Here is a 12,304-nt window from a genome sequence, read left to right as displayed (position 1 = left end):
TCTATAAAATATATCACCTTTCAGTTTCAGAAAGCAAAACTATATATAAATCATCGAATTTCATTTGATAAGAAGCAACTCATTTTCAAGTGTTAACCGAGGCAATTAACCGCATGAGCAGTCAAAATGCATTGCAAAATTTGATATCACATTCTAACAAAAATGTTCTTCTGTCTGATGAAGCCGTAATGCTCACGCACATGGCCCTCTTCATGGACACACACACATACACACACATACGCACACACAGGCGCGCGCACACACAGCATTTGGCTTTTCTAAAAAAGCAAGTACTATTAAAATATTGCGATCACAAAAGAGTTCAGCAGGTTGTGAGCTGCGTGAGGGGAAATTACAGAAACACGGTTGTGGTGAAGCAAAGTGAGCAACGCATTAAAGACACAAGAAAATGGCATTTTCATGTTCTGAAGATGATGCTAATCCTGCAGAAACAGGATGCTGGGATGTGATGTGATGCAGTGATGGATCACGTGATGCACCGGAACATCAGTCAAAGACAGCGACTGATTCAACACGAGGCTGATGTTGGAACACTACAAACTGGTCCAGCATCAGCCAGTGACTGATGTCTAGCACACTGTTCCACATCGTCTCTTCACACCAACTCCCCTCTCATGTTGCTTTGTTTCCTCTCTGGGTGAAATGAACCAGCAGTTGTCATGGCAACCCTCAGCCGGACACTAGCAGGTGAATTTCCCGAGCATCACAACAGGGCGCTGTGACCAGGTGCTGAGTTGATATTGTCTGTAAAGTAGTGCAGGAAAGAAACCTAATAAATACAAATGACTATCGTTATACAAGCAGCGGTGGCCTTGGTGGCCACCAGACCGAAGCTTTGGAAGAGAAACAGGCTTGTTTCAGGATTACGGTAATGTAACTTCTAAGCCACAAATATGTTGAAAGAAGAGAAGAAGGAAGCGGCTGCTTTGGCTACATGTATACACACAAAATCCTTTCTGTGGTGTTACCACCCATCAGCAGACCTGGGATGAGGAATGCCTAAACATTAGGTAATAGGGGTGTAACAATAAACTGATACAAATCCAAAACTGAATTTAAAGTAATAGATACAACAACATCAATACACAGACCCCTGATTTCATCCAGATGTACTATGAATGGGTCAACGGTGTGATTAGAAAATAAACTGGTTGAATTCAGCTTTCTTTTTTAAAAGCTCAAAGGTCAATGTTATCACAGGAGTGTTTAACTTTCTGAGGTAGAAACAGAGGTATAATATGGAAAAGTGCCAGCTTAAACTTCACATTATCTATCTATCTATCTATCTATCTATCTATCTATCTATCTATCTATCTATCTATCTATCTATCTATCTATCTATCTATCTATCTATCTATCTATCTATCTATCTATCTATCTATCTATCTATCTATCTATCTATCTATCTATCTATCTATCTATCTATCTATCTATCTATCTATCTATCTATCTATCTATCTATCTATCTATCTATCTATCTATCTATACGAGGTCTGTTAGAAAAGTATCAAACCTTTTTATTTTTTGCAAAAACCTGATGGATTTGAATCACGTGTGCTTGCATGAGCAAACCTTGAACCTTCGTGCGCAAAGACGGAACGACTGGAGCAGCGCAGCATCAAATTTAGCCAGAAACTGGGTGACAGCCAGGTGGAAACCATTCGGATGATTCAGACAGCTTTCGGTGATGATCCTATGGGCATCACACAGATTAAGGAGCGGTACAACCGGTTTAAAGACGTCCGCACAACGGTGGAGAGCGAGCCGTGCTCCGGTCGGCCATCAACATGCTGAAATGACCAGATCATTTCCAAAGTGAATGCTGTGGTGATGCCGGACCGTCATGTGACTATCCGAGAAATTGCAGAAGAGGTGGACATCAGCACTTTTTCAGTACATTCCACTGTGACAGAAGATTTGGCCATGAAAAGAGTGGCAGTGAAAATCATGCTGCTACTGACGGCGGAGCAAAAACGCCTCCGTGTTGAAGTCTCACAGGACATGTTGTGACATGCCCACCTCTTCCACAATTTCTCGGATAGTCACACGACTGAAAAGTCACCAAAAGCCGTCTGAATCATCCGAATGGTTTCCATCTGGCTGTCGCCCAGTTTCTGGCAAAATTTGATGCGGCGCTGCTCCAGTCGTTCCGTCTTTTTCCTTGAAATGAAAATCCGCCGAGCGCACAACACATGTCCTCACATAAAGGCTGCTTACCAGAAAATGATGCAATCGACAGGCGTGAAAAAGTTCACGCACGCGCACGAAGGTTCAAGGTTTGCTCATACAAGTGTGGGAGTATGGCCTGTTATTAATTTAATTTATCATTAATATTGCATGTTTATGGTTTGTTTAGTTTGCTGTGTTTTATACTTTTCTGTATGTATTTTATTTTTGCTGTGTTTTGGGAACATATGAGTTGTGTTCAGGCCACGCCCAATTTTCCTACAGACTGCTGAGGAACAACTGAGTACTCCTGCTGCTAATCAGGAAATTAGTGGCAAGAGTGTAAAGACAATGAGCAGGAGACGAAGGGGGGAGAGCAAGCAGAGGAGACATGCGTGTGGCTGCAGACGTACACGGACAGCTCTGAGCGAGGGTTAAACCTGGGGCGAATGCGTGGAGCCAGAGGCCGGGGCAGAGAACGAGCCTGAGCGAGAGAAGTTGCTGAGGTCGGCGAGTGGGAGATGAGAAGCGTGCGTGAGGAGTGCAGCCGAGAGGACGGGTCCGGAGAAAGCAGACGCAAGGCTTGTTGTGTGTGTACTGGGTGGCTGATTGAGAGCCGCACAGACCCGGCCCACGGAAGTGGTAGAGGTGCAGCAGAAGGAAGTTATGGAGCCACGCCGCCCACGGAGCCAGATGGACACGCGGGATTTCGCCTTGGTGTATTTTTAGATATTTATTTGGTTTTAACCCTAACCTCTGCTATTTTTACTAGACACTTAGAGCATTCAAAATGATGGTGGACTGCAGACACCCATCCTTGTATTTTTTTTTTAATTGTAATTAAATATATTTAAACTTTTTATTCTCTTGGTTTTAATTCACTGCTCACCCCTGTTTTATGGAACCTGTGTTTTAAATGGGTCCTAGTTGTTGTTGTTGTCGGCAACATTTTTATTATAATTTTAGTTTCAGAACATATTCTAATCCCCACTCGGCTACACAAGCACACGTGATTCAAATCCATCAGCTTTTTGCAAAAAATAAAAAGGTCTGATACTTTTCTAACAGACCTTGTATATCTATATATATAGTGGTGGGCACAGATAACCAAAAAATTAACTTCAATGACAGATAATCAGATAACTGAAAAGTTATCTTTGATAAAGATAAACTGATAAACCACCCAAAAATGTAGCGGAAGTTACAGATAATCGATAACCAATAAATTCCAGTATTTTCTCTGGTACATTTGCAATTACTAAGAAGCTGAAATTGACTTTTAACACGATTGCTTTTGAAAACATCAAAAGCGACAACAGACCCAATGAATGATCCAGTATTTCCATGTTTGACCATGCTGCCCCCTGTAGGAAGCTGCACAAACGAATCCTGAGAGCACCCACAAAATCAGTTCTCTACTAATCATAATGCTCTGGTCAGGCGGAGGTCTTGAAAAATAAAGTCATACTAACTTATGGTTTTGTGAAAATACTGATAGAATAACTCCATTAATGTCAATTCTGTCATTTGTACAAAGTTAAAATATAACATATATCTTTTAATGTTGAATAATGCACTAATTCTGAGGTTTTGTATCAAACACAGATTGCAAAGCATTCTGGGTAAAAGTGCCTCTGCTAAACACTGATTGGTTCAGTCATTCATTATGTAAACCAACACGTTAATGTGACGTGTGTCGTGTGTTGGTTTAAAGATAAATGTGCTTTTGTAAAATATTCCATTTTTATTTGTAAAAACAAGCATTTTTACGGAGCCCTGGAAGTGTCATCGCAAAATGTTTTGCATGTGGAGAGAATGTGCGCACGTTTTATTAGTGCCGTGTGCACGTTTGATGAAGTGCGCATGTTTTATGATGTTGTAAAACGTGCACTCAATATTAGTAAGTAAGTAAGTAAGTAAATTTATTTATATAGTGCCTTTCACAGACATAAGTCACAAAGCACTTCACAGCTTAAAATGCAATAATAAATAATAAAAACATAGATAAAACAAAGGACAAGGTTAACAATTGGTCAGTTCTGAAAAGCCTTATCTTGACACATAAATGTTGGCTTTACACTGTGTGTGTTTTGGCCATTTTTCAGATGATTTTTCATTCGTGCGAGAATTTTTTCGACCGAGTTTCAGGTTAATCATGCGTCCTGCATCGTGTAGTGGAGTAAACAAGCTTTAACATCTCACGACCACCTCCTGCTGCTGAAGAGCTATAAGCATCCAACTGCAGAGCTGTCTTGTAATGTTTTTTGTTGTTGTTGTTTTGTTTTTAAACTTAATTTTTAAAAAAAAAAAACCAAAAAACAACAACAACAAAAAATGCCATTTGCAAAGCCAAAAAGTTGATTTGACCACCATAAGATATAACCGGGTCAAAATAAATAGAACACTGCCATCTACTGGTACCCAGACGCTTAGTACTTGGGGCGAATACTGCCATGAACATTACTGGCCAATAGATGGCAGTAGCAGCCTTGAAAACTTGCCAAACAAAATTCCAGATAATCCATGTCTGCTACATTTAAGATGCGTGGAATTTAACAAACGCAAATACAATAACGTCTATAAACCCAGAGAATATATTCACGAGAGTTTTAGGCACTAGAGTTTAATGCTGTTATCCGTGGAGCCTGAACAGAGTGTCTGAAATGCATTTGTCCTGTCGTGAACGTCTGAGATTACCCTATGCTACCCATAATGCATTGCTGCCGGGCACAGCATGTGCTCACAAAACCTTAAAAATTAGCACATTACTTCAAAACGAAAACATATATCTGATATTTTCACTTTATAAAACTTCAGACATGACAGTAATTTTAAATAACTTGTCCAAAATGAGTAGGTTTTTAACCATAAGTTAAAAATGTATGCCTCTGGATGACTTGGGTGATATTGTGATTATAACAGTATGGTGGTAAAGAAAATGATTTTTTTTTTTTTTTTTGGGGGGGGGGGTTAGCAGTTCTCCTTTGCCTACAGGGGATAGAGTGGTTTCTTCTGAAAACAGCTCTCTTCGGTTTGCAGAGAGTAGAACAATATACCTATTAGGAAACTTTTAACAGGTAGGTCTTAACTGCTTTTAAGTTTTAAAAATGTTTTTCACTGTTCAACTTGGTTTACTACCTTATCGGTCTAAAAGTTATTGGACGCCAATTCATTTGAAGATAATTAGTCCGATGATGGTTTTTAAAGTTATCTAAAAAGATAATCCGATAATGAAAACATTATCTTCGGATTATCGGAAGTGTGCGCACCACTGTATATATATACATACCAGTCTCACCTTTTCTTTCGTGCTCCCGTCACGAAATGAAACAAATTTTCGTGACAGAGTTTTTTTTAACTCACTATCACTAACCCTACTCCCACCCCCAACCCTAAACTTAACCATAACCTAAACCTACTCCTTCCCCCCACCCTAACCATAACCACCCTGCCCCCCCCCCCCGCTTCACTTTTAGCCAATAGATTAATGTATATTTCGTGCTGCTGAATCACAACTTGCTGTGAGACCAGGTTGGGTGGGCACAGCTAACCAAAAAAATTATCTTTGATAACCATGAATCTGATGACTGAAAAGTTATCTTTTATGACGCTGAACCGATAAACTGCAAAAAAATGTATCTTTATTACAGATAAGTTTTAGTATTGATTCGGACACGGCCACATCAGATTACACTGTTGGCTTTTGATAAATCAGTTTTACTTTCACTTTTCGCTGCTGGGTAAGAACACATAAGAACACACGCAAAATGAATGAATTAAAAAACCTGATAATTTCAGTGGGATTCATCTGAATAAATAATCCACATAAAGCATCCTTTTTTAAAAGTCTTGGTGAATAAATTATAGCCACAAAGAAGCAGGCCGGCTGGGTGACTGTGAGGAGGAAGCGTAGCCCTAAACAGAAGCCCCCTGTACACCACCAACCCGTTCACATCTCTAACCGTTTTTCCCCACTCGGCGACACACCCACCGAGGAACAAACTCTGGTTATTGGCGACTCTGTTTTGAGAAATGTGAAGTTAGCGACACCAGCAACCATAGTCAGTTGTCTTCCAGGGGCCAGAGCAGGCAACATTGAAGGAAATTTGAAACTGCTGGCTAAGGCTAAGCTTAAATTTGGTAAGATTGTATTTCACGTCGGCAGTAATGACACCCGGTTATGCCAATAGGAGGTCACCAAAATTAACATTGAATCGGTGTGTAACTTTGCCAAAACAATGTCGGACTCTGTAGTTTTCTCTGGGCCCCTCCCCAATCGGATCGGGAGTGACATGTTTAGCCGCATGTTCTCCTTGAATTGCTGTCTGAGTGGTGTCCAAAAAATGAAGTGGGCTTCATAGGTAATTGGCAAAGCTTCTGGGGAAAACCTGGTCTTGTTAGGAGAGACGGCATCCATCCCACTTTGGATGGAGCAGCTCTCATTTCTAGAAATCTGGCCAATTTTATTAAACCCTCCAAACCGTGACTACCCAGGGTTGGGACCAGGAAGCAGAGTTGTAGTCTTACACACCTCTCTGCAGCTTCTCTCCCCCCGCCATCCCCCCAATACCCCATCCCCGTAGAGACGGTGCCTGCTCCCAGACCACCAACAACCAGTAAAAATCTATTTAAGCATAAAAATTCAAAAAGAAAAAATAATACAGCACCTTCAACTGCACCACAGACTAAAACAGTTAAATGTGGTTTATTAAACATTAGGTCTCTCTCTTCTAAGTCCCTGTTAGTAAATGATATAATAATTGATCAACATATTGATTTATTCTGCCTTACAGAAACCTGGTTACAGCAGGATGAATATGTTAGTTTAAATGAGTCAACACCCCCGAGTCACACTAACTGTCAGAATGCTCGTAGCACAGGCCGAGGGGGAGGATTAGCAGCAATCTTCCACTTCAGCTTATTAATTAATCAAAAACCCAGACAGAGCTTTAATTCATTTGAAAGCTTGACTCTTAGTCTTGTCCATCCAAATTGGAAGTCCCAAAAAAAACAGTTTTATTTGTTGTTATCTATCGTCCACCTGGTCGTTACTGTGAGTTTCTCTGTGAATTTTCAGGCCTTTTGTCTGACTTAGTGCTTAGCTCAGATAAGATAATTATAGTGGGCGATTTTAACATCCACACAGATGCTGAGAATGACAGCCTCAACACTGCATTTAATCTATTATTAGACTCAATTGGCTTTGCTCAAAATGTAAATGAGTCCACCCACCACTTTAATCATATCTTAGATCTTAGACTTATGGTATGGAAATTGAAGACTTCTTTATGTTCTCTAATGCCATAGTGAAGGCATTAGTGAAGGTTACAAATGATCTTCTTATGGCCTCAGACAGTGGACTCATCTCTGTGCTTGTCCTGTTAGACCTCAGTGCTGCTTTTGATACTGTTGACCATAAAATTTTATTACAGAGATTAGAGCATGCCATAGGTATTAAAGGCACTGTGCTGCGGTGGTTTGAATCATATTTATCTAATAGATTACAATTTGTTCATGTAAATGGGGAATCTTCTTCACAGACTAAGGTTAATTATGGAGTTCCACAAAGTTCTGTGCTAGGACCAATTTTATTCACTTTATACATGTTTCCCTTAGGCAGTATTATTAGACGGCATTGCTTAAATTTTCATTGTTACGCAGATGATACCCAGCTTTATCTATCCATGAAGCCAGAGGACACACACCAATTAGCTAAACTGCAGGATTGTCTTACAGACATAAAGACATGGATGACCTCTAATTTCCTGCTTTTAAACTCAGATAAAACTGAAGTTATTGTACTTGGCCCCACAAATCTTAGAAACATGGTGTCTAACCAGATCCTTACTCTGGATGGCATTACTCTGACCTCTAGTAATACTGTGAGAAATCTTGGAGTCATTTTTGATCAGGATATGTCATTCAATGAGCATATTAAACAAATATGTAGGACTGCTTTTTTGCATTTGCACAATATCTCTAAAATTAGAAAGGTCTTGTCTCAGAGTGATGCTGAAAAACTAATTCATGCATTTATTTCCTCTAGGCTGGACTATTGTAATTCATTATTATCAGGTTGTCCTAAAAATTCCCTTCAGTTAATTCAAAATGCTGCAGCTAGAGTACTGACGGGGACTAGAAGGAGAGAGCATATCTCACCCATATTGGCCTCTCTTCATTGGCTTCCTGTTAATTCTAGAATAGAATTGAAAATTCTTCTTCTTACTTATAAGGTTTTGAATAATCAGGTCCCATCTTATCTTAGGGACCTCATAGTACCATATCACCCCAATAGAGCGCTTCGCTCTCAGACTGCAGGCTTACTTGTAGTTCCTAAGGTTTGTAAGAGCAGAATGGGAGGCAGAACCTTCAGCTTTCAGGCTCCTCTCCTGTGGAACCAGCTCCCAATTCAGATCAGTGAGACAGACACCCTCTCTACTTTTAAGATTAGGCTTAAAACTTTCCTTTTTGCTAAAGCTTATAGTTAGGGCTGGATCAGGTGACCCTGAACCATCCCTTAGTTATGCTGCTATAGACTTAGACTGCTGGGGAGTTCCCATGATGCACTGAGTGTTTCTTTCTCTTTTTGCTCTGTATGCACCACTCTGCATTTAATCATTAGTGATTGATCTCTGCTCTCTTCCACAGCATGTCTTTTTCCTGGTTCTCTCCCTCAGCCCCAACCAGTCCCAGCAGAAGACTGCCCCTCCCTGAGCCTGGTTCTGCTGGAGGTTTCTTCCTGTTAAAAGGGAGTTTTTCCTTCCCACTGTCGCCAAGTGCTTGCTCACAGGGGGTCGTTTTGACCGTTGGGGTTTTTCCGTAATTATTGTATGGCTTTGCCTTACAATATAAAGCGCCTGGGGGCAACTGTTTGTTGTGATTTGGCGCTATATAAATAAAATTGATTTGATTTGATTTGAATACCGCCTTTAGAAATATATTTACTGAGAAAAATGGTGACATTTATTTTAACCACTGTATACATAGTCTATGATCTAGTGTCTATTCAGTATCCACTAACTATTCAACAAGTGCAAAACAGGTCTATGGGAAGTTACACAGATGGATGATTTTGTGCATCTAAATTCACCAGTGGCAAAAGAATTTGTCCTCATTATAATTTTAATTTGATGAATTTAAATTTGGTGCTTTAGTGAAGATGATATAATTTTTGTTATCATGTTGGAGGTGAGAGACTCATTCAGTTGTTCATCTATTCGCTCACTGCATTTTATGAAGTACATGCCTATGCTTTTCCAAAGTCGAGATGCAATGAACAGACAAACAATCAAAACAGCAAAACCAGAGACATACCAGACAGGTCCAGAGACTTATTTCTGTTTTGGGGTAGTCGAGGCTTTTTCATAGGGGGTTTACGATTCGGAGGCTTTTCGAGGTTAGTTGGACTTTCCCTGTCTGTACCTAGATTGAGTAGCAAATAGAAAACACACAGAAAATTTAAGTCAATCGAGAAAACACAGTAACATGTCAAAGTACCATAGTAGTCACTTTGATGTTGGAGTCTAAAATATATAAGTATCATACACTTTGTTATAGGCAACCATTTTAAAAGCATAAAATTGAAGAGGACAATTTAAAAAAGACCATTTCCTTCTTTTTCTGGATGTCACTGACTCCAGCAGATTCTGGTTTACAGTTAAAATAAATTGGAGAGTTGAATCTCTGTGGAAAATGCTGTCTGAAGTGTTGTAAAGTGGGATGAAATGGTGCTGTTGCAAAAGTTTGACAGCTCACCACAGCACTGAGACTGCTCGCATCACGACCACAAATGTCAGTTTCCCATTCTATCCATCTTAACTACCTTTGTGATTATGTTGGCCTCTCGTGAAGGACTTTCCTGGTTCCAGTCCTACCTTGTTAACACGACATATTGGCTTTGTTCAGACTTCAATTTTAATTTAGTTTGAATCTGATCTCCATGACTGACTGTTCACTTTAGACGTAGCAAGTACAGTGCTCATCTGCCTTCTCATCCACACTGGTTGCTTGACATTGATGGCTACTCCATTTCTCCATCCCTATAGGGCCTCACCCTAGGTGACATTCTGGACTCTGCTCTGTCTTTTCAACTGCACATTAAGGTCATCTCTAAATCTGCCTTTGATCACCTCAAAAAAATCGCCAGACTTCACTCTCCTCTGCAGCTGAAACCCTCATTCATACCTTCATCACTTCCCAGCTGGTCTACTGCAATGGGGTCCTGTTTGGTCTGACCAACAATGCTCTGGTGCAGAACTCAACTCCCAAAATTTGACAAGACCCTCCTCCTCACCAACAAATCTCTCCCTGCCATTTCTCCCCAGTATTTATTGGACCTTCTCCTCCACTACACCCCATCACAGTCGTCGCTGTCCACAGACATGAGCCTACTCTCCACCAACCAATGGACAACTGCACTACTGGTTTACTGCAATGGTGTCCCGTTTGGCCTGCCCAACAATGATCTGGTGCAGAGCTGCCAGAGTTTGACAAAGTCCTCGTTCTCACCAAAAAAAATCCCTCCATGCCATTTCCTCCCAGTACTTATTGGACCTTCTCCTCCACAACACCCCATCGCAGTCTTCGCTGTCCACAGACATGAACCTACTTTCCATCCCTCATGGACTACTGCACTACTGGTTTACTGCAATGGTGTCCTGTTTGGACTGCCCAACAATGATCTGGTGCAGAGTTGCCAGAGTTTGACAAAATCCTTGTTCTCACCAAAAAATCCCTCCATGCCATTTCTCCATGTACTTATTGGACCTTCTCCTCCACTACACCCCATCACAGTCTTCGCTGTCTACAGACATGAGCCTACTTTCCATCCCCCATGGACTACTGCACTACTGGTTTACTGCAATGATGTCCCGTTTGGCCTGCCCAACAATGATCTGGTGCAGAAATGCCAGAGTTTGACAAAATCCTTGTTCTCACCAAAATATCCCTCCATGCCATTTCCTCCCAGTACTTTTTGGACCTTCTCCTCCACTACACCCCATCACAGTCTTCGCTGTCCACAGACATGAGCCTACTTTCCATCCCTCATGGACTACTGCGCTACTGCTGCAATGGTGTCACCTTTGGCCTGCCCAACAATGATCTGATGCAGAGCTGCCAGAGTTTGACAAAATCCTCCTTCTCACCAAAATATCCCTCCATGCCATTTCCTCCCAGTACTTATTGGACCTTCTTCTCCACTACACCCCATCACAGTCATTGCTGTCCACATACATGGGCCTACTTTCCACCCCCCACAACAAACTGAGATCTTCTGAGGACAGCCCCTTCAGTGCTACTACCCCCCGCCCCAACATCAGCAATGCCGTCTGTGGATATTTTTAAAACATGGTTGAAATTTCATTTTTTCACCAAGGCCTTCTGTGTAAAAACGACCTTGGGTTACTTTAAAGGTATTACAGAAATGTATTATTATTAAGAGTTTCAATTTGAGCTGCATTATAATCATGTTGGGAAGTTGAGGAGAAAAGTTATTTAGCCTCACATATTCAGTAAAAACACTGAGTCCATGGTGGATAAGCATTTTTTTTTTTTTGCACCATATGCAGCAGATTGCATAATGACAAAGCACTTTATTCACATGACCCATTGCACAAACCTAATGTGTCAGCAAGTTGATTTTTAATGTTTAAGCTTCTCCTTATCAAATTCCTGGTTTAGAAAATAGTCACCAGTGGTGTTGCATGCATGTTGTCTACATTTTTGGCTCAAACTTCAGTATGACCAGTGGGGTTCTACAAGTCGGTAACAACAGCGTTCAGTGCAGACAGACAGTTTATACCTGTGTCACAAGACACTGCCTTTCTGTTCCTCTGTGGTTTCACTGGTGCCTGAGGTCTCAGTCCTTCTTCTCCTGAATAATGTGTATTCAACATGTAAGACAGAAGAAGCAAAAACATTTACTGGAAAAACATTTTGAGGGCATTGCTTCTAAACAAGAAGAACCTAGTCAACAAGAAAAAAAGATGAACATTGATCGCTTAATGTCCATCACTTTAAATGATGTAATTATTATATTCATGAGTGCTGTTGTACGAGTGGCAAAGATATATAAGACGACTGTCTACGACTCTACGTCTGGCCTCTACTGGTGGTT

General features: G+C 40.8%; 1 protein-coding gene across 1 annotated transcript in view; it reads right to left on the bottom strand.

Annotated features, from left to right (window-relative positions):
• Positions 1 to 501: 501 nt before the first annotated feature.
• LOC117519168 (capping protein, Arp2/3 and myosin-I linker protein 3-like) overlaps positions 502 to 12,304 on the bottom strand; it is a 206,495-nt gene continuing 194,692 nt past the window's right edge. Inside the window, exons 38-40 of the mRNA XM_034180479.1 lie at positions 11,990 to 12,061; positions 9,502 to 9,609; positions 502 to 765 (exon numbers count right to left, since the gene is read on the bottom strand). Of these exons, the coding sequence (XP_034036370.1) occupies positions 725 to 765; positions 9,502 to 9,609; positions 11,990 to 12,061 (221 nt within the window). The 3' untranslated portion in view covers positions 502 to 724. The remainder of the gene's footprint in view (positions 766 to 9,501; positions 9,610 to 11,989; positions 12,062 to 12,304) is intronic.

Source organism: Thalassophryne amazonica, chromosome 10 (assembly GCF_902500255.1).
Source record: "Thalassophryne amazonica chromosome 10, fThaAma1.1, whole genome shotgun sequence".
In the NCBI taxonomy this organism is placed as follows: Eukaryota; Metazoa; Chordata; class Actinopteri; order Batrachoidiformes; family Batrachoididae; genus Thalassophryne; species Thalassophryne amazonica.
Note: the sequence above shows the minus strand (reverse complement) of the source record. Positions and strands in the feature narration are given on the sequence as shown.